The 27,968-nt window shown below is 47.8% G+C and overlaps 1 protein-coding gene across 1 annotated transcript; it reads left to right on the forward strand.

The window, feature by feature from the left end:
• Positions 1-1,645: 1,645 nt before the first annotated feature.
• LOC149359345 (aurora kinase C-like) lies at positions 1,646-23,233 on the forward strand. Its single transcript, XM_089567642.1, has 9 exons — positions 1,646-1,698; positions 3,859-3,954; positions 8,407-8,502; positions 10,306-10,432; positions 13,755-13,834; positions 16,015-16,153; positions 19,208-19,356; positions 21,909-22,140; positions 23,129-23,233. The coding sequence occupies exons 1-9, from the start codon at positions 1,646-1,648 to the stop codon at positions 23,231-23,233; spliced, it is 1,077 nt and encodes a 358-aa protein (XP_089423768.1).
• Positions 23,234-27,968: the final 4,735 nt, after the last annotated feature.

Raw genomic sequence — 27,968 nt, forward strand, 5'->3', positions numbered from 1 at the left:
GGATACGAACAATAGCAACCCACCACCTCTTGAGGGCCGGTCAAGCCTGAAAGAACGATAATTTTGTAAATTGTACCTAGAATCTTTAGCGAGCCACGTTTCCTGAAGAGATTTAATCTGGACTTAATTTACTGATTAAACAAATTAAATCTGTTGAAGAAGAAAGAATAGACCGGCAGTTCCACTGCAACACCTTCAACGACCCTATGTCGCCGAAAGGGCCGCAGCGGAGACCGCCTGATCCAAAATGCTGCCTTTGGCTGTAGATCTAGGTTGATTCTTTTTGTCTTCGACTGAGAGCAAGACCTTGTGCTTTGTTCTTTGTCTTCGTCAAATACAGCCCTCTCGTGATTTCGCCTCCTGCACGCGCGCCAGTGCTCGCGACGAACGACGCGGTGCTCGCGGTGAACCGAACCTCGCTCGACGGCTCGGTCCAGGCGCACTGGCGGCAACTGGCTGGAAGTGACACGTAAGTCGGCGGCAGTGCGCAATGGCTGGCAGTAGCGGCAGCCCGTAGCTTAGATGCCCGTAAGGCTAAAGCTGCAGGCACGCTTTTGCCTCTTTCGTGGTGCAGGACTCGTTCCTCAGCCTTTGGTTTTGGGGTTTACGAGGGGTTTTCAGCAGCCTGAACTGTGCTGCGTCATGTCGTAACGCCAGGGGCTGGGCTCGAGGCTCTGAGGAATATAAGATCTGATGACACGGTCAAGGCAACCGCGTAGGTTATCCGGGAATCTTTTAGAGCGCTACTTCTTCCCGACTTGAGCTGCGTCGGCGTAAGCGGCAGCGCGTACGAGTAGCACAGCAGCGGATGAAAGTACGGCGGTAGCGAAGAGAGCGCGAGGAGGAAAGAGGAGGAGGATCCAGTTACGGCGAGAGCGCTGCTTGAGGCACGCACACGCAGGCCTCCCGGGAAACGAGGTGGTCCACTCCCTCGCCCGAGGTCTCCCTTTGCGGGCCGGAGTTGGATGCCGTCCGCCATCCCAGGAGCGTCGGCTTACCTTCAGAGATATCTTTAGCCACTCGCGAGATACCCTGCGCGTTTACGCACCGCAGGGGTCCCTCCGTAACCCTAACCCAGGCCTCCCATTGGTGCTGACTCCATACCCGTTCTGCTCCCTACCCTATTCTCCCTCATTCCCGCTGTCCCGATCAGTTCCTTTGCTCCTGTAACTTCTGCGGGAAACCGGGAGACTTTCTTCACGTCCTCCTAACGTGCATTACGTTCCCACACCTTTCATACCCAACCACGGCGGAATCATACTGAGAGACCCTCCTGGCCAACTACGTTGCTGCTGATCAGCGCCAGCGGAGAGAGGCCGGGGTTTTCCCCTTCTGCATTCTCAATTTTTTCCGAGGCCAAACGCCGCCGGCACCGCCTGGCATTTCATGTTCCTTATGCTATCGCGTATCGTTCAAATACCTCGACAAATGCACTCACATTTCGCAGTAACTTTTATCGCAATCATTCAGCGATTTTCCACTTTTGACTGCAGCTCTTTTCCTTAAATCCGCCCTTGGGGCCTTGTGCATTACATCGCGTGCATTACATCGTTTCATTATTTTGTCTCCTTATTCCTCACCCTGCAACGTTACATTTCGCAGCGCTCTTGGCACGAAGGAACCCGTGAGCGCGACTCGCAGCAACATGGACAAGCAGCAGGCTTCCACGAGCAGGTCGGAAGGAGTCGTCGAAGAATCGTAAGCGCTCGGGCTACATTTAACCTGTGTTCTCGTTGCTTGCGTGTTGTGTGTGCCGATGGAGCCGAAATTCTAGAGGCTCGTGTACTGTGCGATGTCAGTACAAAGAAGTGGCTATGTTGCCAGTAGCTGGCATAATAGCCGAAGAGGATGCCGGCCACGTCGTCTTATTGGATTGCTGGTGTCACGAGACGTGCGCAGCAAAGGTAAGGAGATGAACACAGTGCTACGTTCCATCGGTTCTGTGACAGTGGATCAGCACGGCTTTTGGGGACGCAGAAGACAGAAATTCGCAGCCCCTGTCAAGAGGAAATTTTTCGCTAAACCACGCTTAACCGAGGTAAACCACAACCATTCTTCAGGAAAGGGAAATGCGTACTGCCCCACTTCTTGGCGGATACATCAACCGCGCCGTGAGGGGAAGGGTGAGAAGAAGGTGAACGAACAATGGAGATGGTGCCTTCGTTAAGGGCTCCATGCACATTGACGATCTAAAGTGCGCGAGGCGGAAGCCTTTCCACGCAACTTTGGCTGCTACTGTTTATGCATCTGATGACTAAATAGTCATGCCCGGTTAATGACTAACTAATAATGACTGGTTAATGACTAGATAGTCATGACTTGGACTAGTAACGACTAGCTATGACTTTCACTTCAATATGTAACGGACGGACGGACAGTCATGGCCGCGAGTATGAGCTGTTAAAGTCTTTGGCCTTAAGGAACGTAACACTGTATTCGTGCTCCTTACATTTGCTGCGCAACCAGCGAGCCCACAAGACGACGCGGCCGGCATCCTCTTTTTCGGGTATTCTGCCGGCTGCTGGCAACATAGCCACTTCAAGGATATTTATACCATGCGTATCAACTACTGGGCTGGATTGGCACACAGACCGATTCACTGGACAGGATGTCAATTTCTGATCGCCGATGACAGCCTGCGCAGGATCTTTATAGCGTTAAGGGAATTAATAAAAAGGCGATAGCCCGACGTTAATTCGGTTTAAATGAGAGAAATCGGCCGCCAGGGCAATAATTCGAAGTTTCCAAGAACGCTCGGAACGTGTAGATCCAGTTCCAGCGGCAGAAATACGAGTTCAGATTCCTCTTCTGTGCTCCTCTAATTTGTACCTATAGTTTCGATCCGTTATATATGTGCCAGTATAGCGACCAATTGCATAAAGTTTGGGGGCCGCGCGTTTGAAGCAGAATGTTTCAAGCGGTGGCAAATGACTTGGCGCGTTCCTGAGGATAATATCAGTAATTGAGATGAAGCTCGAAATATGTGCGGGATTGGCAACTACAACCTTTCCCGCCCCCAAGCTTTTCATTCCGAGGACCTTCAGACGGCCGTTACGGCTGAATCAGTTGTCACAGGGGGTTCCGGATGGTGTCAAACGATTTGTCATGTTGTGATGCACATGTCTTTGAAATTAATTATCTGATATTACAAGGAAATATACCGGACATAATGAAGGCGGCTGCAAATCGCAATAAAAAATCCATGAGGTAGATGGCATTGCTTGTGTCTTAGAAGAGATGTTTCCGGAAAGGAAACATCCGCGGATGTTTCGTTTTGGTGTTCTTCTGGCTGAGCACACCGATGTAAACACTTGAAGCTCCCGTAAGTAACGCTTTTAAGTCGAACACTGAGGCAGTGTCGGCGCAGTATTTTTTCTTCTTTCACTCCCACCTTCCTCCCTTCCTTATGGCACTGTTGAGGTGCCCACAGAGAAGTGAGATAGCTACTACGCCATTTACTTTTCTTGAAGATGAATTTTCATTTGTGGGCCACTCTTGGGGGGGGGGGGGGCGTTTATTGGCACATTTCATCACTTGACTTATCTTCGAAGAAAAGAAAATTGGGGGGGGGGGGGGGGGGGGGGGGGGCATGCGTATTAACGCAGTGTGCATCGTGGACTCCGCCAAAGATAAATAGCGAAGAAAAGTCCTCCCTGAGAGATGCGTCCCCCCCCCCCCTACCCCTATGGCCGCCAGTTGGCCAATGGTTAAACTAAATTACTTGTTTGAGAGTGGAAAGGGAGGACTGCGCCTCTTTTCCTTAATTCCGCCCGTGATGCCTTGTGCGATTGCGCGTGCATTACATCTTTTCATTATTTTGTCTCCTTATTCCTCACCCTGCAACGTTACGATTCGCAGCGCTCTTGGCTCGAAGGAACCCGTGAGCGCAGCTGGCAACTGCATGGACGAGCAGCAAGCTTCCATGAGCAGCTTGGAAGAATCCTTCGTAGAATCGTAAGCGCTCGGGCTACTTTTAGCCAGTGTTTCTGTTGCTTTTATGTTGTGTGCGCCGTTGGAGGCGAAACTGGAGGCCCATGTACTGTGCGGTGTCAGTGCTAGAGATGCAAAATTTCAAGAAATTTTGAACAATCGGGAAAAAAACGGTTTTTTTCATGTTTTTTTCCGAAAATTTGGAAAAAATGGAAAAAAAAAAACAAAATTTCTTTTGCGCATGACAACGGTTTATTGTCATTGTCAAGAGCCGTAACCCTCATAATGCAAATAACAGAAAAGAAATTCTTTCTGCCTTTTCACAAACAAGTGCAAGGATTTCACAGATTGAAGGAATTATAGAACATCCAGCAAAATCGGTCTGTTCTCTGTAAATAGGCATGACATTGTGGAACTGTTATGGCAGTTATAACAAAAAACACTCTAATGCCTCTTCTGCGGCTGCTACTTCGTCATTGCTTCAACTTTGGATACATTGACCAAGGCGGTGAAAAGGTGAACTTATACAACTTATTCGGAGTCAGTATCACTGGCTTCATCTGTAGCCTTCTTCATCATGTTGAGATGTGCGTGCACAAAAACAAGCTTTTGCACCTTGTCATTACTTAGCCTGTTCCGACGCAGAGTATGAATGTTGGCGAAGTCGGACCAGTTTCGCTCACAAGCAGCTGATGATGGTGGAATTTGTAAAACGTTTCGAGCCAGAGGCATCACCGTTTTAGTGGTGCAGATTCCCTCCCACCACGTTGAAGGCCGCATGTGGTTAGCAGAGGCCCATATTCCGGACCTTGACCATAATATGCCTTCATTGGTCCTGTATTCTGCAACGTCGGAGTACACTTTTCCGACTTCGAGGTTCATGTGCTTACTGTGCTCAGAGATCCAGTCAAACGCTGCCAAGACTTCCTCGTCAGTCAAGTTTTTCCCCTTGTACCTTGGGTCAAGAAGGTTTGCTGCACAGTGTATGGGACGAACTGTAAACGCCTTGCGTGTATTTAAGGCTTTTTCGGCGAGATCCCGTTCATTCTGCAGAAGAACAGAGCACTGCAGATTCGTTTGAATCTCCTCTGCTAGACTGTGAAACAAATTTTTGACATCCGACAACAGGGCTTGGTCACTTTCTACGGCTTTGATAGCCTTTGCGATGGGTTCTAGCAAAGTATGGCATGATTTCAATGCAACCCAGAACTCTTCTTCGTCCAGGACGACAACCCTAAGAGCCTTGTCGAACTTAACGTTCTCCATTATAGCAATTTCCTGCAAAACCTCCTTGTTTCGCAAAAGGCTTTCAAAGGAGAGACAGACACCACTCCATCTCGTCTTGCTCGGAAGCTTCAGGCTGCAGCTCACACCTTTGCCGTACTTTGTTGCCTGCCTTTCCTTGAATGTGGCCAACACCAAGTGAGTTTTCTTAATGTATTTGATGATATCTTTCGCCTGCTTATGCACATCTTGGATTGTGCCAAGTGCAAGTAGATCATTCATCAGCAGGTTCAGAGAGTGTGCGGCGCAACCAATCGCTGTAACGTGAGGAAACCGCTCGATAACGAGAGCCCATGCTGCTTTCATATTACTGGCATTGTCGGTTACCAGCGCCTTTACCTTTGAGCTACCGACCGATTCCATAACTGCACAGATTTCTTCTTTCAGGTAGGCCGCGGTATGCCTGTTTGTGCCGGTGTTGATTGACTTGAAAAACAGTGGCGATGGTGTGCACAGCACAAAGTTTATAACCGATTCTCCTTCGACGTTTGTCCAGCCGTCAGTGACAAGGGTGATGCATGAAGCCTTTTCAATGGAATTTTTCACTGATACGGTAGCGGCCTCGTATTCTGCGTCGAGCAATGGTCCAGCCAAGCTGTGCCGGCTTGGGGGCTTGTAAGAAGGTCTGAGTGCTTTAAATGCAGCCATCCAATAGTCATTTGTAACCAAGGTGAAGGGAGAGTTGGAAGCATATATTGGCTTTGCCAGCGCTTTATCGGCGTTCTTCTGCGCTTGAGGTGTCATCGTGTCGACGAACTGAGTCACCCTTCCACTCGCTGACGCTGCGCTGCTCGCTCTGCTGTTTACTACGCCATGAGCTTCGCTTGAACTACGACTGCTACATGAAGGGCTGCGAGAGCGGCTTCGTGGTGTTACTTCCTCTCTTGGGAATTTCACGCACTGAGCGATGTGCCCAGAAAGGCGAATGGCATTGAGAAAAGCATAGCTGCTGTTGCAGTACTTACAGACTGCGGGTCCCCGTTTCCCGCCAACGGTCTCCCCGACCGTGAAGTGCATCCACACGTTGGAAAGTGGCCGCACCATTGCAGAATTCGCTCCAACACGGATATAAATGAGTATTTCCGCAACACAAATTTGCACAGGGGTGCGAAGAAAAGCCAAAAGAGTACAAAACCAGCACTAAAACAAGAGAAACTGTATCCAGCCGACGAAGCTTCGCCGACGGCGGAGCTGACATTACGTGGTCACGATGGCGATTGCTCAGCCGTCGATCGGCATTTCGGTTTCACGTTCGGTGTTTCGGTTTCGCATTCAGCACTGCGTGTTGCGTAAACTTTATTTCTGTACATTTTTTCCCCGCGGAAATTTTGACTAATTTTTCGAACTGCTCTGAAAAAAACGGGAAAAAACGAGTTTTTTTCCGGAATTTTCCCGTTTTTTTCAGCACTTCGCATCTCTAGTCAGTGCAGTGGCCGCATTTTTATGGAGACAGAGTGCAAAAGTCTCATGTTCTGTGTACGATGTCACTGCATATCAGTTACCGGACGTTAGGTTGTTGATGTTAATCCGGAGTCATATTCTACGGCACCCCTTTCTCTCTTTCCTCGTTTACTACGTACGTTCCCCGACGGCGTGGTTGAGCGGTCCGACGAGAGGGAGCCAGTTGCTGCATCTTTTCTTTCCATTCTTTTGCTAATACTTGTTTTCTGTATTCTACGGCTTAAAATGACCATTTTCGCCCTTTACTGCTCCTGACACCACACCGAATGCATTCATGCACTGAAATCACGGTGACTGAAACCTTTGGGATCGTAGCACAAACATTGGAATTGGTTTTTGAGGAAAGCAAATGGCTCAGTAACTGTCTCACGTATCTCGGTGGACACCGGAACCGCGCCCGTAAGGGAAGGGATAACGGAGGGAGTGAAAGAAGAAAGAAAGAGACGCCGTAGTGGAGGGCTCCGGATAATTTCGACCACCTGGGGATCTTTAACGTGCACTGACATCGCACAGCACACGGGCGCCTTTTGCGTTTCGCCCCCATTCAAATGTTGCCGCCGTGGTCGGGATTGAACCCGGGCACTCCGGCTCAGTAACCGAGCGCCCTAACTACTAAGCCACCGTGGCAGGTATCGGAGCATTGAAGTCGTTACATGGTTTCAAGGAGACCACATATAGGTTGGTAATTGGCTTTTCAGGAAAGGAAATGGCGCGGTATCTGCCTCACATATTTCGGCGGACACTTGAACCATCACGCAGGTTGCTTTCCAACGTATGAAATAGAACCTCGTTGGTTATTTCGGATATGTATTGTCCTTGGCGGGAAACATTATTCTAACGCATTCACTCCGGCGAACAGCAAATAAAATAGGCGGGGTTTCGTCCTTCCCACAGTCCTCGTTGTCGAATGCTTAGCCCCCTTCCGCATCTGTGCTGCGATGAAACCGCCGCGGCCTCCTATTGCCTCTGCACTTTGCGCTTGGCGTCGCCTGCCTCGAGGCCCTCAGGCTCCGCATGGTTGGTTCTTGGGGGAAGAAAAGCTTGGGAGCGGACCTTGCCAGGGGAAGGAAAGCGCGAGCAACTTCCTTCCCGGCTATTTGGAAAAACCTCCTCTGAAGCCGCAACTGCTCCGCCATTCGCTATGAACGTAACTGAACAAGGAAATGGCGCTAGCGTTTGTAATAAAGAGCGAGATCTAACCGCAAGAAGTTTCTGAAGAGACTACGGCACCTCTTTCTTTCTTTCTTCTTTCACTCCCACCTTCCTCCCTTCCATTACGGCGTTGTTCAGGTGTTCAGGAGGGTGGTTCACGGGTGGTTTAGATGGTTCGTGGGAGGGGGGGGGGGGAAGGGCTGCCTATTAAAGCGGTGTACTTCGTAGACTTCGCCAAGGAAAATAGATTTTTTCTTAAACACTCCACAGAAAAGTCCTTGCTGAGAGATGCGCCCTCCCCCCCGCCCCTCCCCTTTAAGTCCTAACTTTCTTCCTTGAGGGTGGAAATGGGTGACTGCAGCTCTTTTCCTTAAATTCGCTTTTGGTACATAGTGCGATAGCGCGTGCATGTTGTAGTTGTTGTTAGTGGCTAGCCGCGGCATCTACCATCGAAACCTGAAGCACCTGAGCTGCGGCTAGCGGGAATAACAGGGCAGGAAGGCTAGAAGAAGGGCGGCAATACGCATTTGACAGCTTTTCATTTATGCCAGCTTATTCCTGCAACGTTACAATTCGCAGCGGTCTTGACATCAAGGAACCTGTGAGCACGACTAGCAGTGCCATCGACGAGCAGCAGGCTTCCACGAGCAGCTCGCAAGAATCCATGGAAGAATCGTAAGCGCTCGGGCTACTTTTAGCCAGTGTTTTCTTGCTTTCGTGTTGTGTGCGCCATTGCCTTTTTGATTCTGAGACGCTCCTGATATGTTAAAAATAATGATCACTCCGAGCACACACCGTGTTAAGACATTAGCAGAGTCGCGTCTGTTCCCGTTTCATAGAACTGCTTATACAGCATGCGCCTTTGCCTGGAGAGCCGCGGTCAACAAAACAACAACAAAACAAAAAACAACCTTCAACCGAATATCGACGGCCAGGGACTTGTCTACGTACAGCGATTACAGTTGTTCGGCTGATGACCTGAAAGACGCGGGTTCGATCCGGCCACGGCGGTCGAATTACGATGGCGGCGAAATTCTAGAGGCCCGTGTACTGCGCGATATCAGTGCACGTTAAAAAAACCCCAGGTGGTCGAAATTTCCGGAGCCCTCCACTACGGCGTCTCTCATAGCCTGAGTAGGTTTGCGACGTTAAACCCCTATAAATCAAACCAAACCAAACTTTTCATGCTCGTGAGGACAGACTTTCTAATTGAGATGAAGCCTAAATTATTTCTGGGATTCGCAAGGACGACCTTTCCGCCCCAAACCGCGCATTCCGAGGACTTTCAGAGGGCCATTACGGCTGAACTGTTTGTCGCAGGGGGTTCCGAATGGTGTCAAACAAATCGTCTGGTTGTGATGCACATTTTAAATTTATTAACTGATATAACGAGAAAATATACCGGATGTAGCGAAGGTGGCTGTATATCGCAAAAGTATATAGTGCAAAATATGAGGTAGATGGCGCAGCTTGTATCTTAGAAGGGATCTTTCCGGAAAGGAAGCATACGCGGCTGTTTGGATTTCGTCTTTTCCACGTTTGCCGAGCACATCGATGTAAACATTTGAAGCTCCCGTTGCTAACGCTCTGAGGTCGAACACTGAGAGGCTGTTGGCGGAGAAATTTTTTTTATTGTTTCCGCACGTGCATTGCTGCATTGCGGAGAATCCACCTTGGCTGCTGACTGCCTCTGCCTTTCTGCTCTTCGCATACCCTACCTCCAAGCACTTAGGCTCCGCGTGCTTGTAGACAAACATTGCCATGTTTTCATGGCTCCCCACGTGCACTTATGCATTGCGGAGAACGCACCCTAACAGCTGACAGCCTCACCTCTCCTGCTCTTCTCGTCCCCTCTGCCTCTAGTCTCTGAGGCTTCGCGTGCTGCGATAAAAGCAGTGACATTACTTATGCCCCTCTGCCTCTGGGTCCTGAGGCTGCGCGTGCAGCGATAAGAGCAGTGACATCATCTATGCTTGCCCACTTGCACTTATGCATTGCGGAGAACTTCCTCTGCGCTTGTGGCCATGCTCGACCCGCTTGTACGCTAGCGCGCCTTTTATCAGTGCCTAAACTAACCGCACGATAAAAATTTGACAGAGTTACGGATGCATTTACCTGGAAGCCGTATTGTGGAACGTATAGAAATGTATCCATATAATGCAACTTTAAGGAACATAGCGTAGGATTTTGGCGCCTATTACCTGGGAACCAACGAAGCTTCCCTGTAATGCCGTTTTTTTCTTTTACTGGGGAATCTTTTAAAAAACAGGTCAGAACGACACATGTGCATTAAGCCATCAGCCAGGATGGCGTCATTTTTTTCCTGGCCATGTGGTTCATTTTAAGCAAACCTGAGAGGAGACGTAGCACTCATGCTGTCATATTGCTTGAGACTATGTGGCCTTCCACTCGTTCATTAGGTGAAATTACTACTTGCGCTGCGTCGTCCATGTTATAAAAATTTGTATTTGATTGCAGCCCCGAGGAAGGAGTTAAAATCTGGTGCCTCAGCGACTTCGAGATCGGCCGGCCGCTGGGGAAGGGCAGGTTCGGCAAAGTCTTCCTTGCCCGAGAAAAAACGAGGCAGTATCTTGTTGCTCTCAAGGTGGGTAGCCAGTACGCATTGAGATCATTTAATGCAATGCAGAGTTGGTGTCACAGCACTGCATTCGTTGAGCGAGAAATCGTTTCTTACAGCACGTGATTGCTCCCGCATGACCTCCATTTTGCTGTCCGATAGCAGTTTACATGTGCTATCAGCGGCGGCTCGATTTCCTCCTTAATATACCGGGTGATGCGCATAAGGTGTTCTGTAATTTAAAAAAATAGGCTTTTTGAGTTAGAACATGTAACACGGTTTGTGGTATAGCGCATCAGAATACACCTAAGGCGTTTTAACTAGTGGACTGTTTGACTAATACGAAATATAACTTTTTAACTATTACTTTTTGTCTCCTAACTTCGAGGGGTGTAGCTTCGCCTTAAGTAATATCCATATCAGTAATTAGAACTTCGAAAACGAAGTTGTCCTCGGCGCTGTGGCCTAACACTAGCAGCTTAATACAGCAAGGCGTGGGTTTTTTAAAACACACGCCTAATGGCGCACCAGTAAGCCCAAAACGGAGGCTGTGCCACCCGCCTGTCCTCTTTTCCACGCAAATGCTTAATGCATGGCGCAGTTTAAACACGAACGTTTTTTTAGCCACCATTACGGCACACGTGTGAGATCGCAGAGGCCTATCATATCATCGAAGCTTCGCCAATGTGTGTGAGTCAGTTACAGTCGCCTTGTCCGATAAAGAAATCTTAATTGCACAGTTAGATATCAGTTATCTGTCTGTATAAAGCGCACCGAACTCAGCGCTAATCCTAACCCAGTCCACAGACACACACACAAAAAAAAAGGCCGACCCATGCCAGAAATGCGATATTCTGCTGTTTTGTCGTAACCACAGATTTTTCTTTTGTTTTGTAGGTTTTTTCTGTACTACTGTAGTCTTTTTTTTATAGTACTGATCTCTAGTCTGTGGTTCTGCAGTACTTTACTGCCGTAATGATACAAAATTCTGTCGTTGCTGCAAAACATTCTGTTCTTACAACAAGATCATGAGCAGGAACATTGCAGAAAATCTCGGCGACGACAGAAAATTTTATATTGTATTTCTAGATAGGGATTTGTTGCTTTCCTTCGTATTTCTTTTTCGTTGCATTCTTGGCCAGGTGTTAATCTGTAATAATGCACCAAACTGTACGACGTCTCTGAAATCTGATTTTCGGCAACTGTCTAGCCTTGCTGCTCCGCCATTCTGAAGCGTTTTATATAAAACGGCAACATTGTGATTGTGTGCATACTTCATTCATGCACAGACGCCCACGGCTTATCAAAATTTAACAAAGCTAAGCACCTATTCCGACACCTGCTGTTGCTTTGTGCCAAGACATCTTTTAAGAGCTCTAAAAACTATTTTTGTGTGCATAAACAAACTCCTTGAAGTGAAAACTGACAAAATGCAAAGAACTATTGCGTCTACAGGCTTAAGGCGCTGCGGTATCATCGCGAAACTTTGTAATGTTTGTGAATGCTCGAATGCAACGGGATGTGGTCTTACCACTGTGACGCAAGAGGCGACCCGATATTTATGGAAGTATTGTAGCCGTTCGCAATGGCTTCTACGATGTTGGAGGCTGTAGGAGTTGCATTTCGTGCCTTATCTCTAAACTTCCTCGTCACCATTAAACTGGGCGCTGTGTGAGGGCGACGGTGATCCTGTTCTTCGTCGACCAGCTGGTACACCTGCTGATATGGCCGTCGCTGAGTTGTACTCATTTCCGGGAACAATATCGCGCAATAAACAGCGTTCAAGTTTCAGGCAGTTCTGCCAGTCTTCCTTGTCGACCGCCTGCCGATAAAATATACTTGACTGCCTCCGGATGCCATACGTGACCATACTTTGACAGCTTAGGCTGATTGGAAGATTCTCATATCGTTGCGCTATATTGTTTGTAAATTCATTGTAAGGCTGCACATACGGCAGCCAGCGATAAAAGTTCTGGGGGCACTTTGCTCATACTAAAGTGCGATGAGGCGAAAGCCACTTCCGCCTCTGTTGCTGCGCCTGTTACTGTGGTGATGGCGCCATAGGTGACGTCACCCGTATGCTCTGGCAGCTGCCGCGGAGGAGTCGGATTGGCGGTCGGCGCTTCACCTATAGAAAGTGGGGATGACGTGATAGGTGACATCACGCGTATGCGCAGTGCATTTCCGGTTATGACATACTGCGCTGTTTTGATGACGTTATTAATTTGTATTAATTTTGTCGTGATATTTTGTTTTATTTGGTTATTTTTTTTATTATTTTTCATATTTAGGTTTAATTTTGTTTCTCTTTTATTTGTATTATTTTTATTTTTATAAAAATAAAAATAATAATTGTAATTATTACAATTGCTATAAATATAATTACAATAAAGTAATAATTTCAAAGATTTATTTCTAACTCGCTTTACTTACACGTTTATTTATTATTACTTTTCTTATTCTTCTTACTTTAATTTTAGTTACCTCATTTTGTTAATTTTATTTTACGATGATTTCAATGATTTTTGTTTATGGCATACTACACCACTGATGACGTCATCAGGATGACTGATAGCTGTAATGTGAAAGTTTTCGGGGACGGACGGACAACAATGAGCCATTGAAGGCTTTCGCCTTAATGTTTCTGTATGCACAACCAAAGGGAGCAGTGCTTGAGGGCTGTAATAACACTGCCAACCGAAATACTTGAAATTTATTGAGCCCAGTCAGAACTCGCGGTTCGATCCTGGCCGCGGCGGTCGAATTTCGATAGAGGCGAAATTCTAGAGGCCCGTGTATTGTGCGATGTCAGTGCACGTTAAAAGAACCCCAGGTGGTCGAAATTTCCGGAGCCCTTCACTACGGCGTCTCTCATAGCCTCAGTCGCTTTAAGACGTTAAACCCCCTAAACCAAACCAAACTGTCAGAACTGCTCATCATCTAAGTTGGGAGGTTTCTGGCATTTTTTGCTACTATGGTATTCTCGCGCCTTCTGTTAAAAAGACCTTCAAATAAGGTGTTTAGCAAGACACGCCCTAATCACACAAAGAAATGGTGTGTAAACGTTGTGCGTGATACAGCAGCAGTGGCCTAGCGGTGTGGGCATCCGCCCCGTAAGGGGGACGTGCGGAATTCAGTCCCTAGTGCCGACAGGTAGGTATCACCATCAGTTTCCAGTTGGTGCAAGCTTCCCCTTTCCTGGTGTCGACTTCTCTGGGATGAAATTCTTGGAAAACGGGTCTTTGACCCCACCTTGAGCAGATGAGAATAGCGTTTACCATGGCGCTTTTTGGCCAAAGCTTCCCGTAAAAGCTGCCAACAAACTTCATCGTCAACGTTGTGCGTGCAGGTTCTGTTCAAGTCCGAGCTGCAGCGCTGCAATATGGAGCGTCAGTTGCAAAGAGAAATTGAGATCCAGTCGCACCTAAGGTGAGCTTGCTTGCTTTGAGATCTGCGTTGTCACGGGTCCACCTTGGAGAACACTGCGTTGTGCTACATTCTTGCTTGAAGGTTATCCCTCTTTGTTTTTTTTGTGTAGATGTAGTTATGGCCTGAGCGCGCTCATTAACTGCAGTTGTGTACTCATCTTTAAAGTTTTTTTACTGCGAGAGCTTTATATGGCTCTGTCGCGGCAGCAAAAAGTGTCCGCAATTTTGCCCGCACGATTGCGTCGTCCTCTGAAGATAAATGTGTGAAAGTGGGATTCTGACACATTGTGAGTGATAAAATGTTGCCGTGGGAATAATTTGGTTGATGAGGTGTAATTAGTTATTTATACGTGAAAAACCGCAAAAAATACACTTAAACATCAAAACAGCCATGGACGTCTACATAGTGCATGGACGTCATAGTGATGTGATGTGTACGCCAGAGTGGTGGGTCACGTCAACTTCTCATGGGCTGTGGGCTGCTTTAATTCTCCATTTGTGACAACGGGCGTGATCTACTGTAGGTTTCCTAGCGATAAGAACCTTCTCGACAACTGGGTGAGAGCTGTCCGCGGTGTCAACTGGTCTCGGAGGAATCATTCCCGATTGTGCTCGGAACATTTCGCGCCAGATTACTATGAAGACAGCGTGTACCTCAGAGGGAGCTTTGGACTCGCTAAGGCTTCGTTCAACCGGCGCTTGAAGGCAGATTCTGTGCCAACGTTATTAAAGTACAACCGCCCATCGCAGCGGCCAGCTGAACGAAGCGCGGCCGTCAAGGGGCCACAGTGAGCGTGCTCAAAGTATGTTGGACTGTATAACTGTAGCTGGCGTGAATTCACTCCCAAAAGCTTGCCATAGAGACAAAGCTTCGCAAAGAGAGGACTGTTGGTGATGTATTCCCCTGTAAGGACGTTGTGCACCGCGGCAACGTTCCGGCAGCAGATTCTTTCATCAGGCTGGGTCGGCCGGCACTCGCCACACGAGCATCACATTAACTTTTGTTCTGACGACTGTGTCACAAATGCATGTACGAGAAATGACTCAAATACTTACTTCTTCGAGTTCAGACCGTCTCTATGCTGCAGGTGACGCGGCTTGAGGTGTGACTCGGCTAGCTAGCGCGGTGATGGATCATACCTGAAAGGCGACTCGTTCAGTCCGAAATCGTCGAATGAGTCGTCTTCAAAAGACTCGCCGGTCTCGGAAAAGCTGTTCTCCGTGCTTCAGTCACGTCGACAGCGCGGCTCCGAATTTCGCAGCGCGGCGAACACGCTAGTGACGTCACAGTCAATACCGTATCTTCGCCAGTCTTTAGTCGCGGGGGTCCCGTCCCCCGTCCCCCGTCCCCTAGGCCTGCGTGCCAGGGACGGGGAGTAGGGGGCCTCCTACATCGGTGGAAATAAAAGTTATCATCATCATCATCATCGCACGGAGGCACCTCCCCGGTTTCGGTTTCGCGGTTTCGGTTTCGAGTTTTGCGTTCTTTGCTGTTTAAAATTATTTTAGGGTTGCTTTTGAAAACCTTGTATCGTACACATTACAGGAGATTCTTAGGAACACAAAACAGCCATCAACTTAAAATGGCTGAAAAATCGCCGGAGTTGCCCTTTAAGGTAACCACGGTATGGTGCTGTTGTTCACACGGCAGAGTTACGCTAACTGTTAACCTTGGTTAAGGTCGCCACACTTAACGAAAAAAGTGGTTATCTTAACTGAGCTTAAGTGTGCCCTTGTGACAAGGATATTATTAGGCGGGCAAAATAAGTGCATTGGAGTTCCTTTTTTTTGCGTGTGAAAGTAGAGGATATGCATGCATAAAACAATCTTGAAATTTATCAAGGCCTTTTCATGCGTAATGGTTTTTAAGCCACCATCTGTTCTTCGTTTTCTGTGTCTGCTCTGTTGGGAGTGCTAGTTTGTTGATATTTAACTCGGACGCCCTTCAACATTACTCGAAATTGTTGAACAGGTTGATAATAGTGTAAACATTAAACGGGGCTGTTCAAACCTATGTTCAGAATACTTCCCTTTCCTTCCTTTCCCTTCCCTTCCCTTCACTTGCGTTTGCCTTGCCTTACTTCTTTCAGTGCGCGATAAACACAGCATTTGCTTTGCGAGTCACCACCGTTGCCAGACTGGTTCATTTCCCCAACGGCCACTTTGGGCCTTCCCTCGTAGGCACCCGAACATCCTGTGCCTGTACAACTGGTTCCATGATGATACCCGTGTCTACCTCATCCTGGAGTATGCTCCTCAGGGGGAGCTCTTTCGCCGTCTTCGTGACGCAGAGCGATTCACCGACCAGCGAGCAGCCACGGTGAGGGCTGTCTCCTCTTCTTACCCGTGTCTCTCTTCCCTGACTGCCGTCACCAGAGCTTTCAGTCATGCCACAGGCCCTGCTCTGATGCTGTGACAAAAGCGCTGTGCCTCTGGGCACAAGCCAGTAGTATGATCTCCAGGGCTGGTTTCTGATGGCGGATGATTAATGATGGCCGATGATTCCAATGGAGAAATTAGTTGTACGTTGAAGAAGAGGTGAAGGAAGGGGTATTGAAGAATGAAAATGAAAACTGTTTTTTTATTAAAGGAAATAACGCTGAAACTGTCTCAGTTATCTCGGTGGACATTCGAACAGTGCTGTAAGGGAAGGGATAAAGGGGGGAGTGAAAGAAAAAAGGGAGAAATAGATGGCATAGTGGAGGTCTCCGGAATAAGTTCGACCACCTGGGGATCTTTATCGTGCACTGGCATCGCACAGCACACGGGCGACTTTGCGTTTCGCGTCCATTGAAACGCGGCCGCCGCGGTCGGGTTCGAACCGGGATACTCTGGCTCGGTAGACGAGAGTCTTAACCACTTAGCCACCGCGGCGGGTAGGGTATTGAACAATGTGGGTTTTCGGGAGCCACAATGTTAAAGGTTATGAAATGTTTAAAGGTTGACCAGGACGAGCGCGTAAATAGGCCAAGTTAAACGGTCAGGATAAGGAAGGGTGAGGACATTCAGCTTCCCGTTTAAGCAGCTAATTCTTACAACCCCTTTGTTCTGGAGTGGAGCGGACCTTCAGAGAAAGTAATGATTACAGGGGTGCGCCTTTGGTATTTTCTCACGCCCTAACCGAATTCGAATCGAAAAACAATTATTACTAATATTCTGTGCTGATGTCAACATCCTTACAGGACCGATAACCGTGCGAAACAGCGAACAGCTAGCGGCGGTGCTGCGAAACGGCGCTACAAATAGTTTCAGCTGCAGCTGTCAAAAGACGCAAGGTTGATCTCCAAAAGGAGGACGCAGCACGAAGTCTGTGTAATAACTCTATGACCGCCATGTTATACTTACAGGAAAATTGCTGCCTCTGTGGCGGTCATGTTATAGTTATAAGAAAGTTACTGTTCTGCTGATGAAGAAAGCGATTAAATTATCGCCGCATCTCAATCGAGGAGAGAGGTGAAAGCTATATGAGACAGGGCCTTCTGGATCCGGCATCAAGGCATGGTCTGCTAAAACTGCCTGTGTCCTGCCGCATTTTCCAGTCTTGTTGGCCATGTATGAGGAATGTGATGCAGCTGTTGTACGCTTTTCTCTTGAGGGATATTGGCAAACACAACAGCTGTTTCTTACCGGTACTCACCTATGGGGGAGAAACGCGGAGGCTAACGAATAGGGTTCAGCTTTAGTTGAGGAGAACGCAGTGTGCTATGGAAAGAGAAAGGACAGGTATACCGTTAACAGACTGGAAGCGCGCAAAGTGGGTGAGGGAACAAACGCGGGTTAATGATATCCGAGTTAAAATCAAGAGGGAGAAATGGGCTTAGGCAGGGCATGTAATGCGAAGGCAAGATAACTGCGAGTTCTTAAGGGTAACGGAATGGATTCGAAGAGAAGGCAAGAGTAGCAGGAGGCGGCAGAAAGTTAGGTGGGCGGATGAGATTAAGAAGTCTAGGGGGGTACGATGACCTGAGCGGGCAAAGGACATGGTTAATTGGGGGGACGTGGGAGGGTCCTTTGAACTGTAGTTGACGCAGTCAGGCTGATGATGATGTTGACGAGCAGTATGAACGCCGCCAGACGTACTGACCACGTCGCGGCTCTTAAGCTTCCATCCCGCGCTGTCCATCAGCGACAGCATGCTGCGGGGGGTGGGGTTCACAGCAACAGTCGTCGACCGTGATGTTCTGTGCAGACACTGAAAATTGCTAGTTTGGACCAAAAACATTCGTGCTTTCGGCTCTTATTCCTTGCAGTGATTTGAAAAATTCCTGAATTTTCCGCTGCATTTTTGGTTTTTTCATTAATCATTGCCATTAGAGATTAGCAAAGGCCAAAGAGCTGGAATTTGCCTTGCGCTACTCGTTACGCTCGTATTTCAGGCAGAAACTACTGCTCTGAAGAGATGGGCACCATCACCGTCGACAAGTTACGTGATAAAAGAAAAAGCTGGCAATCCAGTTTGGAGTTTTATTCAATGATAATGCACTTCTGAATAGAAGCTCGAAGACTACAAGTTACGTGATAAAAGAAAAAGCTAGCAATCCAGTTTGGAGTTTTATTCAATGATAATGCACTTCTGAATAGAAGCTTGAAGAAAGTAAGCATGTAAATGACTAGAATAACTCCTACTTCGTACTTACACAACTCATGACAGTATCGCTCTGTACATGGCTACCGTATCTACTGCCGAACTCACCGATCCCGTTGTATATTAAGGCGAAAGCCTTTAATGCCTCATCGTTGCCGACAGAAGGCTGTTAGCAGAAGCTTGTCAGGAGATGTGTCACTCTTTTGACGGGTGTCTATCGAGATATATGAGACAGTTACTGCGTAATTTCCTTTCCTCAAATACAATTTTCGTTTCCTTCATTATGGCCCCTCTTTCTCTCTCTTTCTTCTTTCACTCCCACTTCCTTCCTGTACGCCGCGGTCCGGGTGTCCACCGAGGTGACAGAGAATTACTGCGCCATTTGCTTTCCCCAAAAAGCGTTGCGTTCACAGGGCAAGGCATAGCTGGGAACGGGGTGGTGGCGTTCCACGGACTCCTTGGCAGCGCTAGAACACGCTGTCTGGTTCCACTCCTAAATGCGAAGCTTAAGCGACATTGATTAGCAGTTAGTGTTTAGTCATTAATCAGTAATTGGACATTAATTAGTAACTGTAATTCCTTAGTAATTAGTCATTAATTATGTGTTACGCCATTCAGTGGGGACGTCGCCAGTGTCACAGGGGCAATTAAAATGGTGCGGAAAACGCTTTCGCTTCTACGCACTTTAGACAGTCAAACTGCGTTCTAAATTTCTTTTTATCGATCCTTTGTACAACTGGTCGATGTCGTTGCTTTTTTTACAAAGCGCGCTCACCTTCCCCCGTGCAGTACACCTACCAGCTGTGCCAGGCGCTCAAGTTCTGCCACAGCAACAAGGTGATCCACCGGGACATCAAGCCGGAGAACTTACTCCTCGGCATCAACGGCGAGATCAAGATCGCCGACTTCGGCTGGTCCGTGCACGCGCCCTCTTCGAGGTGGGCGCACTGGCTAGTTTTCACTTGGCAGGCTCGATTATTAGCAGACGCTATATTCGTTGACAGTTCTGTGGTGCTTTTTTCGTTATGTCTGCCTAGTATGCTGTGCACAGGGTGTACCGTATTTATCTGTCCGGATTGCAAAACATTATCCTGCACAAACTACTGGACTATTTGGGCTCAAGCACAAACCCCGAGGTAGCTTATGATAGTCTGCGTTTTCCGATAAATAATTTAAGATCGGAGCGTACCTGGATTGACTGGAATCGGCGAACAACTGCAGTCGTCGGCGCAGAGGATTTTAGTGAGGGCGAGCGAAATAGCCGATTTGAGAGGCTGCACCATCTGGGGCACTGTGAGGCCTGCCCTAAATCCAAGCATGGTCACTGGTTTTCTCGCAGTTCGCCAGATGGCGCAGCCTCGCAAATTGGCTACTGCTCTCGACTCGACGAAAATGCTCTACGCAGGCGACTGCAGTTCTTCGCCGACTTCTGTCAATAGAGGTAAGTTCCGGGGCTAAATTATTTATTGAAAAACGCAGACCATCACAAGCTGCCCTGCGGTCTGTGCCTGAGACCAAGTAAGCCAGTAGTTTGAGCAGGAGAAATTTTCACAACCCGGACTGATAAATACGGAATGCCCTGTATACAGTTCCTTTGTATGAACAAAGTACCAAAGCAGACGTTTAGGGCAAAAAATCGAAAGCTATACGGTTTGCTTCAAAAAACAAACCAGTAAGCTTGGTTTGTGGACTGCGCCTCTGCAGCTCTCCATTCGATACAGTGGAAGAGCTCGAAGTTTTAGGGCTGGCATCCCAACCTTATGACTTGGGATGCACATATTAAGTAACTGGTCAAAAAGCTCTCTTCCACTGTTTGCTTACCACAAAGACATTGAGACATTTTTCCAACCAACATTAATTATCCTTCAAGTCAAGTCTTTCACTCTCTCTTTCGGTCTCACATTAACTATTGCACATTAATTTGGGCCACGATTAAAAAAAATAACAGTATTACATAGGCTCAAAAAAAAAACTGTCCGCTCCATTGCTAATGTTCCATACTGCCACCACACTCATGAGCAGTTTGCTCTATTCAGGATAGGTAGTGCCGCCGTAGTGGCTCAGTGTTTATGGCTCTCGGCTGCTGTCACCTAAGTCGCGGGCTCTATACCGGCCGCGGCGGTCGAATTTCGATGGAGGAGAAATTCTAGCGGACCGTGTACTGTGCGAAGCCAGTGCACGTTCTAGGAGGCCGAAATTTCCATAGCCCTTCAGTACGGCGTCCCTCAGAGCCGGAGTCTTTTTGACGTTAAACCCTTATAAACCATTAACCAACATAGTTAGTATAGAGCACATATACAATTACTTTCTTCCATAACTGCTACAATTTTCGAGCGTATGTTAGCAAGAATTCTTAAAGAAATTGTGTAGTCCTAGATTGCAAACTCGCACATCGAACCTGGTCATCTGAGGAATTGTTTGTGCCACGGCCGAACAGAAATAATCCTCTGACACAACATACTATGCACCATTTCTTACAAATAAGCTTAAAAGACGTTTTTTTTTCCATTGACATGTCGTTGAGAACATTGCACTGTCGTTGAGAATCAACCTGATTTGATTTGGAACCATTGAAAGTTTGATGAACAAAGGGTTCGGCAAATGAAAATTGTCCTGTTATAGGAGTTGAGCAGACAAGGGGAGGGAAAAATGGGGCTCTTTATGACTAGCATGACGGAAAACAGTCACTCAGACCAAGAAGGATAGGGGATGTTTTTTTTAACCTTTGGTACTCGTCAAGTTGAGATTAAAATATATTTTAAAGATAATTGATTAAAATGGATTAAAAAGCAAATGAAAAAACGACATACCGCCAGTGGGATCCGAAACAAGGAACTTTGAATTTCGCGTCCGGGGCTCTACCGACTAAGCGAAGGCGACGGCTGTCCAATCTTCTGCTTTCGGGGTATTTATTTTAAGCGTAACCGAACCTTGAGAGTGTTCACCAGCGCCACCCTCGTCCATAGCGGCGGACGCAGTACGTACTGTACTACCGCGAGTACCACGTAGGAGCGGGGTCGAACGATGAGGGCGGAAGCTGTGCGAGAACCCTCTTGTGCTACCTATGGTATCAAGACTGCCAAAATCGAGGCCTTCGTTAGCTATAGAGCAGACAAGGGAATGGAAAGAGGGGCTCGTTAAGACATAAATGACGGAAGCCGACAGTCACTGAAACCAAGGGACATAGGGGATGTTTATAGGAGTGTCATCATAAATTAACCGCTTCTACTAAGTGTAGCTTCGCCCTTTGGTTAGTCTCACTGCAGCAGTTAGACAAAGCAGCTATCGCGTCACGACTCACGATGCGGAAGCAAGAAACCAAAAGTCAGTGGCCGAAGAGAAAGCTGCAAAACCGCTTCAGAGCAGCAGACAGGTAACTCTTTTTTAATGAGTGGTAGGCACATAACTAGCCATAGCGAGCGGCTGATTGCCTCTTATTGCAAGCGGCAAATACATATACGCATGTTGAAGCTTGCAATATGTCCTGCAGGCGACGCACAATGTGCGGCACAGTGGAGTACCTCCCGCCGGAAATGTTGATGCACCTCGAATACGACGAGAAGGTGGACCACTGGTGTCTGGGAATCCTCATCTACGAGATGGTGGTGGGCAGCACGCCCTTTGCGTCGGATTCGTATCACAAGACCCGTGAACGCATAATTGCGGCCAAGCTTGTGTTCCCGCATCATGTCGGTGCCGATGCTCGAGACATCATCGGAAAGGTTAGCAGCACGCATTGCGTGAAATAGTGTACCGCATGTGGCTACACGTAGCATCCGTGTCTGTCAGTGAAGCATACGTGCTGCGTTTGTTGTGCTTGTGCGCACTGCAGATATACACTGCCGCCACAGCCCTGTTCTGTTCCCTTCACATTTGTGCCCCACCTTTCGTCTAGCAATGCTGGCGTATTGCACTGAAAGAGACCTGTGCCTATACGGTTTTTTTCTTCCAAAGCAGCGAATCTGGCAATTGGTTTTCTTTGTCTTAAATGCGCTTACTTTATAGAAATATTTTGAGTTTTTTGTTGAGAAAGTTCAATAAACTGACAGGTAGGTAAGGTAATGTAGGGTAGGTAGGCAGGGTAGGGTATGGTAGGGTTGGTAAGGTATGTAGGTTAACAGGTTAGGGTGTGGCAGTGTAGGCAGGTTAATGAGGGTAATTAGGGTAGTTAAGGGGTGGTAAGGGTGGGTAATATACGTGAGGGCATTTAGATTAGGGTACGGTGCGCAAGGGCTGGTAAGGGAAGGTAGGTGTGTCAGGTAGGGAGATGGACATGCTGTTCAGTTTCAAATATGCTAATGACTGCAACATATTGTCACGTTGTAGTGACGGCAGTCCAGTGGTCAGGAAGACACCAGCCAGTCTTGGAAACGAAGCTCTTTATTTGGGCTGACTTGCGCCCGCAAAGTAACTGAATCACTCGGCGGCGGCGTAAGCAACAAACGTGCTCGTCGGTCGTCGAACTACGAATGTCCGCCGCTCGCGGCATCGCTCAATTTAAAGCCGGCAAGGAAACTTCCAGATAGCAGGACAAGATCATCTACAGTAATCTGGAAAAACCTAGATGCAGCCTTTCATGGCTGCGATCAATCGAGATTAGACTGGTCGCTTCTCGCGTCACGAACAAAAATGATAACAGCCCTTTCCTGCAGCCTTGAGCGTGAACGAACAAACACTACAATGATACGTGGCAATATCTTATTTTCGCAGCTGGTCCGGTTACGTGCAGCGGACCGCATTTCCCTGGATGAAGTGCTGGCCCACCCTTGGGTGACGAAGAATGCCGACACCACAGTGGTGTGCACGACTTTCTGAAAAGAACCCTGCTGGCACCGCTCATTGCTTTCACTGGGCACTCTGATTTTGTCGTTTAAAATTGAAGAGGCGTCTCAAATTCCTTGTATCGGTGTAGGTGTTTAGGTTTCGTTTTTTTTTTGCGCATTCATATTGTCAGTACATTTTGTGCAGCATTTAGAGGGCATATATTGGACAAATTGCTGAATTTCGTAAAAGCACGTTTTTAGTATACTTATCTTTATTCACAAAGTTACGAGCATTCATTTGCATCCTTTACCGTGAAGCCTGGAGACATTGTGTTCTGAGAACGCTAGTTATTTTTTAAGTTCTATGCTTCAACTATTTTATCTTATCACATCCCGCGAACTAAAAATTTAACTGCATATCCTTATAAGGACTCAGGAGGAATTGAAGTTGTATCGATAGAATACCACCTCCTAAATCACAAAGGATCACTCTTACTGCAGATAAAAATCTTGTAAGGTAGAAAAGAGCGAGGACTAAAATACAGGTATCGCTGTCACTGGCCAATCTCGCAGGCACAAGCGCGATGACAAAATAGCTGAAAAGAAGGAATGAGCTCTGAGGCTGACCAGCGTGCACGAAGGTTACGCGTTTGTGCATTGTATCTTCAGTCAGTGACGCACGCATGCGCACTAACCACCGGCCAAGCTCTGGGGAGCACGCCGTTATGTAATGCGCGATAACCCGCTCGCCCTCTTACGCACCGAGTGGGCTATAAAAACACTCGCTGAATAAAGTAGTTCGTTCACTGTTCTGTGGCTGCGTCTACGTTTTACTTCGGCCAGTCGTGAAACGATACATGGCGTCTTCGAGCCTGCTGTTCGCGGATTCCACTCGTGCTCACCTGCAGACGGACGGCCCGCAGCAGTTTTGCAGACATGGAAAGCATCAAGCCTCCAGAACCACTGATCCTGTCCGGACAAGCCGGAAGAGGCTGACAGCTGTCACCTGAAAAACCAAGGACTGAAACGGCGAAAATAGCGGTCTTAATCAGCGTAGCAGGCGAAGATGCGATAGATATTTACAACAAGTTCTCGTTCTGGGAGACAGAAGGCAAACAGGACTGCAAAGTGGTTGTTGCCAAGTTCTAGGAATACTTCGCCGAACAGGAGAACGAAGTGCTCGAAATGTATGCGTTTCGTACACGCGTGCAGTAGCCATCAGAACCTTTCGAACAATTTTTGCGAGGGGTGAAGAAACGGGCGAGTTTCTGTAATTTCGGGGCCCTAACTGACCTCGTTCGTGACCATTTGGTTTTCGGCTTAAACTCTCCCAAGTTACGAGAGCAAATGCTTAGAGAAAAGTATTTAACGCTCGAAAGAGCTATGATCTTATGCAAAGCAGCTGAAACCACCCCTCGCCAAAATGAGATGGTCCAAGACAAAGACCGAAGTCTACGCAGTAACTTCAAGATTAGAGGATCAGCCTGCAACGTGCACCACTTGCGGCCGGACACATCTGCCAAGGCGCTGCCCGGCATACGGAAAACGTCGTTCGTGCAACAGGCCAAACCATTTTGCCTCGAGTTGCAGAGGGACAAGTAATGTTGGTGAGGTACAGCAAGACGGTGACGACGACTTGAAAGTTTTGGATGTGGCGGTCGATAGCATTTCGATTGGCCGCGACTAGCTTGTGGAAGCCAGTATTGGAGCGACGAACGTCACATTCAAAGTTGATACCGGATCCCGAGCGAACCTCGTCCCGTTATCAGCCTATCGAAAGTTTAATGTCGCTGCGCTTCGGTCAAACGGAGCAGCCCTGCGCTTGTACAACGTTGGCATTGTCAAGCACTGCGGTACCTTTTCGACGCCCGTCGTCATTGGCAATCGAAAGGAAAGTGCTGAGTTCTTCGTGGTAAAAAACAAAAGAACACCAGGCTACTCTTGAACTGGAGGCCAGCGAGCGTTTTGGTCTAGTTAAGCGGAATATCGACGCTGTAGCCACAACCACTTGTGAGGAAAGTGCCCGGCAGTTCCCGCACTTGTAGTTCCCGATCTTGCATTCCCGCCTTTCGGCGGGAATGCAAGATCGTGCTTCGCGAGGATGCTACGCCCATCGCCCAGCCGGCTCGAAGACTGCCCCTGTCTCTTCAGCAGCCACTACGTGCCGAGCTGGACCGAATGGAACAAGAGGGAACCATTCTCAAAATGAGCGACCCGACGGACTGGGTAAGTCCACTCGTCATTGTGCGTTAAAAAGACTGCAAGCAAAAAGTATGCTTTGACCCGAGAAAATTTAATGACAGTTTGAAACGGGAACACTTCCAGTTGCCAAGGCGAGAGGAGATTGAGCCAGAGCTAACAGGCGCAAAATTTTTCTCGCGTTTGGACGCCAGTGCCAGTTTTCATCAAGTTCCCCTGGTTGAGACTTCATCCAAAATGTGCACATTGTCCGCACCTTTTGGCCGTTACTGTTTTTTGCGTCTCCCTTTCGTGATTGCATCAGCCAGTGAAGTGTTTCAGAAAGCATTAAACGAGGTATTTGACGGACTTCCAGGGTTCGCGTGTATGAAGACGACATGTCGCTTTGGAGCGCAACACTAGATGAACATGACAAGCGCCTACGAAGTACAGTAAAAGCAGCTGAGTCCGAAACGCTTACCTTTCACGCTTCAAAGTGAAAGTTCGGTGAACAAAAGATCGCATTCCTGGGTGGCATAATTTCCAGCAAAGCCATCGGCCGGATCGAGGATTAATTTCTAGCATTCACGAGATGCCAAGGCCAAAAGACAGGCAAGCAGTACGGAGTACAGAGACTGTTGGGGACAACTGTTTTAGCAGATATGTGCCAAGCTTGACACAACGCGCTTTATTGATAAGGTCTCTTTTCAAGCAAGACGTTCGGTTCGAGTGGACTGCCAATTAACCATGAAACAGAATAGCGAGGAATTTGTGAGGCGCTGAGCGCAATTCCGCTATTAGCAATTTTTGACCCAAACCTGGACGTATAAGTTACATCAGATGCCTCGCAATATGGCGTTGGGTCGGCTTTGCTGCAAAGGAATGATGACGAATGGAAGCCAGTAGCATATCCATCAAAACTGTTAGCTGAGACAAAACAGCGCTGTTCTCAAATTGAAAAAGAAGCTCTCGCGCTTGTTTTCGGCTGTGAATGATTTCATCACTTCGTTTACGGGCGCCCTGTGATTCTAGAGAGCGATCACCGGCCCCTTATCGACATCCGAGGGTTACAAGCTCTGGTCGCTGCTCCCCAAGATTTCAGAAGTGAGGTGCTACTCCGCAGAGTTGTTTTGAAGCTCCAGCGCGCGTATGATCCGATCGCGTTCCAAACGGAAGAGCTGCCGTTCATGGCAAACCGCACACGCAGTACTATTGACAGCGATCCGTTGGAACACCACAGGCAGCTGGTCGCAGTCGTCAGCCAGGTTCTCCAGGGAACAAGAAGACAACTCGCTGCTTGACTGTGGGATCTCATTTGCAAAAAGAGCGCCTTCTGCAGCATCTGCGCATAAAAGGAATCACTCGAGATCATCGCACTTGGTGAATTGTATCCTCCGACGGCAGTGAGGCACACATTCTGCAACAGGGCTTGCCATTGGCCGCGACGAAGGAGATAGAACGGAACCAGACGTGGAGCTGCTGACTGAGGCGTCGTAAGAGTACGTGCAAAGAACTGCGGAAGACCTCCACGAACTGGGCGAATCTGACAGCCCCTTGGAATCATGACGGCTTTGCGGGAGTGGCGTAGACGCCGGAGGTGTGTCGGAGCATTAGGTCGCTGGTTGCCCATTCGCTGTATTGGCCGTGGTCCTGCAGGACGCATTCCTACCTGCAGTCGACTCGATCCTCCATGATGTCACCTGCCTATGAAGGAACAAGAATTCAGGCACATAGTGTTTGAGACGCGCCCACGGAAAACCTTTCACTGCTCCTGCTTGTCAGCTAAGAATATGCACTGATTATGCTTACTGAAGCACACGTCAAAATCTTCTTCGTGAGCAGCTCATTCCAACGAAGACGTACTATAAATGCGCTGGTTGGCGGCACTCCCACGCGTTCGCAGACAACTGGGGACTTGCCTCCAGTGCTCGCAACCTCGAAAGCCGCTTGTCCCTCAATTTTTCACTCACAATTTCTTGGGTTTCCCTAGATGCGAAAAATAATATTCAGGGATAGAAAAAAGGTGCATAGTTGAATTTACTTATTTATTTATTACAATACCCTCAGGGCCCGCAGGGCGTTATAGAGGGGGTGGGTGAAAAAAGAAAAAAAAAACACAGTAAACAGTACAGGCAAAAGAAAAAAATCATGATGCAGACGCTTGTTCGATGACATTCTTGGTGATAAGTGCCTTGAAAGATAACGCGTCTTCAATGCAGGCGATATGGGGTGGAAGGTGGTTCCACTCAGTGCTAGTCTTTGGTAAGAAAGAATTAAAAAGCATATTCGTTTTACAAGTTGGGATGGAAACTTTATGCGGATGATCAACACGTGATGACACGTATGATGGTATAGAAGAAAAAAATTCCTGTTTTAGTGTCTCGTTATGAAAGAAAATGCTGTGGAAAAGACTGAGGCGTGAAATATTTCGGCGAACTGCGAGGTTAGTCAGACCAAGATTAGTTTTCATTAAAGGAACACTAGCCATGCGAAAAGAGTTGGAAAGGATGAAGGGAGCTGACTGATTGTGAACAGATTCTATAGCATCGATTAAAGTTAGTTGTGCGGGGTCCCATATTGATGAAGCGTATTCTAGCTTTGGCCGTATA

Source organism: Amblyomma mixtum, chromosome 2 (genome assembly GCF_055824585.1).
Source record: "Amblyomma mixtum isolate Tamu chromosome 2, ASM5582458v1, whole genome shotgun sequence".
NCBI classification, from domain to species: domain Eukaryota; kingdom Metazoa; phylum Arthropoda; class Arachnida; order Ixodida; family Ixodidae; genus Amblyomma; species Amblyomma mixtum.

What these genes read in the sequence shown, in the direction of transcription:
- LOC149359345 (XM_089567642.1), top strand. Translation starts at nt 1,646, where the DNA reads ATGGACAAGCAGCAGGCTTCCACGAGCAGGTCGGAAGGAGTCGTCGAA. An exon ending in GAGATCCAGTCGCACCTAAG is followed by an intron (nt 13,835 to 16,014) that starts GTGAGCTTGCTT and finishes CTTCCCTCGTAG; the next exon opens with GCACCCGAACATCCTGTGCC. An exon ending in GTGCACGCGCCCTCTTCGAG is followed by an intron (nt 19,357 to 21,908) that starts GTGGGCGCACTG and finishes TATGTCCTGCAG; the next exon opens with GCGACGCACAATGTGCGGCA.